This window comes from Syngnathus acus, chromosome 4 (assembly GCF_901709675.1).
Source record: "Syngnathus acus chromosome 4, fSynAcu1.2, whole genome shotgun sequence".
Taxonomy (NCBI): domain Eukaryota; kingdom Metazoa; phylum Chordata; class Actinopteri; order Syngnathiformes; family Syngnathidae; genus Syngnathus; species Syngnathus acus.
In genome coordinates this window covers 9,755,248-9,763,110 of record NC_051090.1, presented here as the reverse complement: position 1 = coordinate 9,763,110, position 7,863 = coordinate 9,755,248, and the positions used below count along the sequence as shown (strand labels likewise).

General features: G+C 44.8%; 1 protein-coding gene across 2 annotated transcripts; it reads left to right on the top strand.

Annotated features, from left to right (window-relative positions):
• The first annotated feature begins 1,425 nt into the window (after nucleotides 1–1,425).
• On the top strand, nucleotides 1,426–4,365 carry LOC119121950 (heparan sulfate 2-O-sulfotransferase 1-like). 2 transcript variants are annotated; one of them, XM_037250064.1, is made up of 8 exons: nucleotides 1,431–1,575; nucleotides 1,741–2,000; nucleotides 2,149–2,396; nucleotides 2,499–2,584; nucleotides 2,655–2,793; nucleotides 2,868–2,965; nucleotides 3,165–3,322; nucleotides 3,405–4,365. In XM_037250064.1, the coding sequence occupies exons 2-8, from the start codon at nucleotides 1,877–1,879 to the stop codon at nucleotides 3,629–3,631; spliced, it is 1,080 nt and encodes a 359-aa protein (XP_037105959.1). In that variant the 5' UTR covers nucleotides 1,431–1,575; nucleotides 1,741–1,876; the 3' UTR covers nucleotides 3,632–4,365. The 2 variants fall into 2 exon arrangements, with proteins under 2 accessions (XP_037105958.1, XP_037105959.1); XM_037250063.1 differs by having other exon boundaries at nucleotides 1,426–2,000.
• Nucleotides 4,366–7,863: the final 3,498 nt, after the last annotated feature.

Below are 7,863 nucleotides of genomic sequence, written 5' to 3'. Positions count from 1 at the left end.
TAACTATTATTCCACCATGCTGCGCGCAGCTATTGTTGGAGCGGTAAATTGATTTCAATTGAGCACGTTGTGGGACAAAAACAAATGCAAACAATGGAATGCTGTTTGAGGCTATCACACCAGAGATGATCAAAACAAAACATCAGGGACCAAACAAGCAATGTGTTGTTTATCCTATTAGCGTTATCGTGAATAAATGCATTGGTCATCACGGTTTATCCATGCCTGTGTGCTTACGTTATCTGCCGGCCTGCAGCACAAGCACCGTGGATGAGGTAATTGGCGGCCGCCTTGTTTCCACGCCATTGATTCTAGCCAGCGTACAGTTTTCTTTCTTTCTTTTTTTGGGGGGGTTAATAAAGTCTTTGTTGCAGTGTGACGAGTGACGCTTCCTCCTAACCCTCCGGGAAGTGTCTTTATTTCCCAGGGAACAGACTTTAAAGGCTTTAAAATGGGGCGCGTGAAATCACTTTTCTTGATGGGCACAATTAATGGAAGTAATAAGTGTGTAGCAAGGATGGATCGGCTAATTCTTCCAAGTTTTTTTTTTTTTTTTAAAGCCTCACAACGTGAAAGCGGGAAGGAAATGAAATACCTGTGAGGTTAAAATGTTATATCACTTATCCTTAAATTGTTCTCATACTTCAGCATATAGTGTAGTTAATTACATTACTAAAAATAACCCTCTGATGACAATGTAACTGCCAATTCACTGTAACTATGTGGTGTAAATGGCTATGCGATGTAAGGCCTGTATGTTTTAGTAATAGCACTGTGTAATGTAACTGCATGATGTCATTGGCAATCTTAATGTAACTCAAGTTTAAAAAAAAAAACTCAGCTCAATATGACTGTATGGGGTGAATTTCAAGGGATGGTAATTCTGTGATATTAGTGAACACTATTACATGCTACAGTACAAGAGACTGTACAATGATTTTCAACATGAATATTTGATCATGCTTAGACCAACGTCAACTGAATACATAACATCTTGATAAAGTTTTTCCCCTCTGTTAATGCAGCTCTTGCGCTATCTAGTGGCAACAAACGACATCGCACCTAAAGATGGCAAAAGTACTCACACTGTACTTGTAAATTAGATGTACAGAAACATGTATTAAAAAGAAAATAAACAAACAGATGGGTTATTAGTTTCTGTACGTAAAATACAGATACCAATAAAACGCTGATGGAGAACAGTAACAAGTTATTTGTGCTTCATTACTTCGCACTGCTGTATCACACTTACATTTCATTACATATTGGATTTTCAAATTGAGAAATTTAAAACATAATCTAATTATGCTAAACGTAAAAGAATGCAAGTTTCAGATAATTCCGCGTTTTAGCTCCAGTGTGTGGCGCACTGGCGCTCCGCCGCCGGATCGTCTACCTCTAATTAAACACGAGGAAGAAATGTGCGGAAATGACGTCCCACTCGTTGTTGTTTTTTTTTCAAGAGCTGTCCAGCAGATAAGGCACAAAATCCGAACAGTTGTTTACTTTCGCGTTTTACTGTATTTTCTTCACATTTGTTTCAACTCTACTTTTAACGGATAACGTATGTACACGGTGAGATTCCGATCGCGTTCAAAAGTTGTCGTTCGTCAGAAGAAATGTGAGCTTAGTTGGGAAGTAGACGCTAACACGAGTAGCATGAAGCATTGAACGCGCATCAAGTAACGGCGTATAGCGGTTACAGTTTAATCTAAGATTCTGGGGGCAGAATCCTTTTAGTTTGAGCTACGTCAGCAAGCAGCGACGGTGCGTGCTTAGGCGAGAGACACATAATCGGCTGCAACGGAGCTGACCTACCTGGGTGCTCCTTCCCATCCTCAACCCGGGCGGTGGTGATGCTCTTCGTGGGTGCTTGATGGGGCTCTTCAGGATCATGATGCCGCCCAAGTTGCAGCTTTTGGTCGTGCTGACGTTCGCCGTTACCATGCTCTTCATCGAGAACCAGATCCAAAGACTGGAAGAGTCCAGAGCCAAACTAGGTGAGATGTTTGTCAAAGTAGGTCAATCAAACATTGCGTTATGTTTTTGTCTTCAGCTCAAGCAAATGACGTAAACATATTAGACTTAGGAAATCACTGCCCAAGTAGATTTTAAACTTTGAGGTTTAATATGTTGTTTATGGGCCAGAGCGCGCCATGGTCAGACGCGAGCTTTCTGCGGTGGAGCAGCAGCGTCACGGCGAAGACAGCGGTCGTGGCTTCTCGGAGGAGGAGCACGAGAATGTCGAGGACGTGGTGATCATCTACAACCGGGTGCCCAAGACGGCTAGCACTTCCTTCACCAACATTGCGTATGACTTGTGCACCAAGAACCACTTCCACGTGCTGCACATCAACACCACCAAGAACAACCCTGTCATGTCCTTGCAGGACCAGGTCTGACCTGATGCTTTTCACGCATTTTTTCAAACTGCTGCCATCGTAAAAAAAAAAAAAAAATTAACTAACGTTTTATGTTGGAAAACTGTTTGAACACAGATGCGTTTTGTTCACAACGTGACGTCCTGGCGAGGGATGAAGCCCGGTTTCTACCACGGCCACGTGGCCTACCTGGATTTCTCCAAGTGAGAGCCGCAGTCTCCTCCACGTACTTTTGCTCACACTTGGCATGCTAGCAAGGCTCTTTGTACTTAGGTACGGCATCAAGGGGAAGCCCCTGTACATCAACGTGGTGCGAGATCCCATCGAGCGCTTGGTGTCCTACTACTACTTCCTGCGCTTCGGAGACGACTACAGGCCCGGCCTGCGGCGAAGGAAGCAAGGCGACAAGAAGGTGCTCTTCTGGCTCGTGTGAAACCAGCGTGAAACCCACATCACACATTTATTTTTCCCCACTGCCTTTCTCAGACTTTCGACGAGTGTGTGTCGTCCAGTGGCCCTGACTGCGCTCCTGAGAAACTCTGGCTGCAGATTCCCTTCTTCTGTGGACATCATTCAGAGTGCTGGTAAACACACATTTGCAATTTTGCTTTCTGATAACTCTATAGAAGATTGTACTGTTTAAAAACATACGGTTATGACATCATCAAATACGATGTAGAATAAACAATTTGGGACAAAATATTTTCCTTCCGTTATGCTCATCTTGGCCACTTGGGGGCAGTATAGGCAAACAAGCACACAAAGTCCACTTGTAATGTGCAGGAATGTGGGCAGCCGCTGGGCGCTTGAGCAGGCCAAGTACAACCTGGTCAACGAGTACCTGCTGGTGGGCGTGACCGAGGAGCTGGAGGACTTCATCATGATCCTGGAGGCCACGCTGCCGCGCTTCTTCAAGGGCGCCACCGACCTCTACAAGTCGGGTACATCTTCCACTTCAGTTGCACGTCACGGTCGTAGATGGTCTGTCAAGTGAAGGTAGTCAACACCCTGTTGTCATCCCAGGCAAGAAGTCGCACCTGCGCAAGACCACCGAGAAGAAGCTGCCCACTCAGGAGACCATCACAAAACTCCAGCAGTCCAAGATCTGGAAGATCGAGAACGAGTTCTACGAGTTTGCGCTGGAGCAGTTCCAGTTTGTGCGGGCGCACGCTGTCCGAGAGAAGGACGGTGAGCTCCTCGTGCTGCCGCAGAGCTTCTTCTACGAGAAGATCTACCCCAAAGCCGCCTGAGAAACGCAAGGGCGAATCCACACGCACATGCTGGATTCCAGGACTTTTAACAGGTAATAGTGGTGGTGGGTTTTTCACGATGGGCTCAATCGGGACTGAAAAGCGACTTTTGAGTCAGCGAGCACCTTTCAATTGACTGCTGAGCTCACCCAACCGATGAGGATTGGTTTCGTACGCGACATTTCTCGTGCTTGTTTACAGCAAGATTTCAAAGACAGTGGTGGGACTGTGTACTAACTGCTTGTCAGTCCAGCAATTTCACATAGAACCACATAGATGTCCCAATGGGTCACTTGCACAACTTTGTGACGTGTGGGCAGAAGTATTGGGACAGCAATTGCGGACGTGGCATCGCCACGAGCTTTGCTAGATGATATCTGGCACCCAACCCGAAACGTTTTAATCAACTGAAACCTTTGCCGTCGTCTTTGAATGATTGGGGGGTTCTCTGTCCCAATACTTTTGTCTAGCGTCACCGATGATGGCGAACTGCGAGCTTGTACAACTGAATGTGCCTTTTATGAGGATTAGTAATATTAGCACAGTTTTCTGTTGCGTTGGCACTCAAAACAAACACTTTTTTTTTTCTTTTTTGTATTTCTCCTCGTCCACGTGCGTTTCAGACATAAACACCTATCTTCAAATCTTTTCTGTTGCGTTGGCACTCAAAACAATCGCTTTTTTTGTATTTCTCCTCATCCACGTACGTTTCAGACATAAACACCTACCTTCAATTCTTGTCCTTGATGTTTTTATTACCCTGATTATTTCAGGAATAGGATTGTGACATTCTTCAGGTTTATATGGTAAATCTCGTTGTTTTCTCCCCCCTTCAATCCAGCCTAATACTGCTTTTCATTTCATTTTGTCCCTCACGCCTCAAGAGTGTCACACAATAATGTCTGCATGTCAGTCATCAGGGTGCACTTGACCAGCAAGAACCCTCAAATGCATCTCACAGGAAGGATGATCCACAGCGAGATGTCCGCTCAGTGAGTTTCACGCTCCGGCGGTCCGTGGCGCCCGTTCACCACTTTGAGGCTGCGGACACACACACACGCACACACGCTGAAAAGGGAAAGTTCGGCCCATATCAGGAGGGGGGGGGGCTCAATTAAGCTTTTTGCCGCAGGCGCATTGGAACAGTGTTTCATTAAGCAGATGAATACAGTCTGATAATTACTATATCTCAATTAGAGGGGAAAACTTCATTGATTGTGGCTGAGGAGCTTGAAGGTTAATTAGGAACAAAACATTTACAGCCAATTCAATCGCTGTTTCAAGGCTACTTCGGTCAACAACAAGCTGCTTTTTGCTTGCATTAAAATAAGGCCAAATATTTTTTTTTCCCTTCATGCACGTCAGTCAATAAGTTGACGGCTACATTTCCCTGCAAAAGTATTGGTACAGCAATTTTTGTTTTTGTTGTATACTGAAGAAGTGACTGGGCATCGTATTTGAAATTAATTTAGCAGTAATGGACACCCCAATGTGTTCATGTAATTTCACAATGTTCATCAGTGTTAAAAAAAATGCTGTTTTGATTTTGGCCACTAGAAGTCGACATGCTTCTGCCTACAGAGTTGCTCTTCATTCTGGCCCGCGAAGGTTCAGCGAGTTCCCCCGAATGCACCTGAGCTCAGCCCAATGGAACACGCTAATGGCCGCATTAGCATCAGCGCCACAAATGACGCCATTAGGCTCACTTGGACGTAAATACTCTCACTTGGTCTCGGACAATTTGTTCCGCCGCTTTGCGTGTAATGATACCACTGGCGTAGAATTGGGAGAATGTTCTGTGACCAGACTGAAAAAAATATATAAAATAATGACGAAACTCTCCAACATGAGCACTAATGTTCTCCATTACGCTTTATCTCACTTTAAGGACCTTTTTTTTTTTTTGGTCAACACACGCTATCTGGATTATTTTAAGTCGCACTTTCATACCAGGGACATTTTGTGACAATTGATTGTAAGACATTTTAGCTCTGTTCGTGCATATAGGTCTAATTTGCCAAATAGTATTCATTTTTTATAAACTCAGTCTTTGCCAGCCATTTTCAACAAAGAAAAATCCGCGGAGTGCCAGACATCTTAGACGCGTTTTACAGGACCCACAGAATGTTCTACAATTTACATCAAATCTAACAAGTGAAAGAGTAGGCTGCCTTCCTCCATCAGGAAAAAAAGTTTTATTCCATCCATCTCCGTTATTTAGTCATCAGCAGTAGGACAAAGTTTGACAAAACTCAGATGTTTTTCCCAGAAAGAAAGAATACTAGAAGCAGAACAGTGAGATCTATGTCAATATTCATTTTTGTGACACCTCAAACATTGATGCAGTTGTTTTATTCTATAAACCAGTTAAAACAACATGATACAAGCGCCATGGGTGACAACAACTCATCAGATTGTACGTCCGTCATGGTCTCAGAGTGTTCAGATGGCTCCTCTTGTCTTGGTGACTGTCATCAACGTCATATCTCAATGTTACATAAATGTGTGTAAGCGATTATACAGGATAATTGAGTGTGATCCAATAGTCCTTACAATATATTTCATGGAATTTAATGCCTCATTTAAAGTGAAAAAAAATCTCTCTCTTTTTTTTTTTTGTCCTCTGTGTGCAGTCTTCACACTGCGAGTTTTTCTTGCTCCATAAAGCAAACAGAGCAGATCTGAGACAGCTTGTCGGGCCCCCGCGTGGCCAAAGGGGACCGCCGACCGGTCGCTGGATAGGTCGCCGGGTGGCGTGTACGACTTGTGTTTTATGCAAATGCATCCGAACGGGAGGCAAAATGGAAGCCGGCGTGTCGGAGGCAGCGGGCCAAGAAAGCCTCGGTGCAGATGATGGATGGAGCCGGGGAGGGGGGAAAAAGATGATGGACGCCATCATAAAGCTGGGCCAAATTCATCCCTTAATGGATACTTGCCTTCTGGTCTGATGCACATTAAAGGCCCCCAATAGGATTAATGGCTGCCTATGCTAAGGCTGCACTTAAGCAGTACTGAGCTAAATGCTAGCATCAGTAGACTAATCATTTGATTATCTGCTGACGTCATAGTTCCCATTTTGGATGTTCAAGCGACTCGTATCCGATATCACTTAGTTTCTAGTTAGCTAAGTCCTGGTAGCTAGTAGCTTGTCAGGAAGCTATGTCATTAACATGGTGGCGAGCCGACTTACTTTGCAACCAAGCTGGCAGCTACTTAACAACCTCGCTTTTTAGCAAGTTGCCTTGTTACAAAGCAACCAATCTGGTAATAACTCCACTGTATTTCGATTTCTATGTCTCATTTTACCGCGTCGGTTTGCAGCAAAAGAAACGTTGGCGTATACAAACCGAACGACTTTACGGAAACACTTATCAATTAACGCGGTGGAGGAAAAAGGGTGGTGGGGGGGGGGGGGGCATTTAATAAGCATCTGTCATTCCCTGACAGGCGGGACATGATGTAATAGCTAATGGACAATACGAGCCTGTGCGGCGAGGCTGACCCCGTGCGGGAAACTCTTAATTAGATTGCTCTATTGTCGTTTGACCTTGGCGGAAGAAGACACCCAACACTGCTGCTGCTCTTCTACTATTCTGTTGTCCCCCCCCATTTGCTCGTCCTGCTGGAGGCTGGCGGAGAATCAGCAATTGAATCCATTGTGTGTCGGTGCTGATGAGCTTTGCAGAGCAGATAATGGATTAAATTATTTATCTGCTATCCCCCCGCCGTCCCGTCTCCTCCATTCCGCCTCATTGTTGCCTGCTCTTTGTGCCGTTGCAGAACGACACAAGCGCAGGCTGAAGGCCTTGATCACTCGCCGCCTTTCATAGATCTAATTTTTCTAATTAGCGCCTGAATGCCGAACGGGCTCTCCCTCTCTCAGCCTCCTTGGTACTCTTGGCGAGATGCATTCCATGACACCGCATAGTGCCGGTGTCCTTCCTCTGTGGCGACCTTAAATGATTCTACTAATCATCTAATCAGGAACTTGTCGCAGTGGTGAGAACGGGGCCAGTTCTCGTCATGTTCGCTAAACTTCACGTAGGCAGAAAAAAAACTTTGCCGTTTCGTGTCACCCATCTGTCTTCTCTTTTTTGCGACATGGGAGAGAAAAGCTGCCTTAGGCCAGTTCAGTCGTCGTTAATTTTTCATTCCAACACATTTGCATTTAATCATTTAAAGAACGAGGAATGGAATTCATCCAAAATGGCTTCTTCGAGTTTGATTTCACT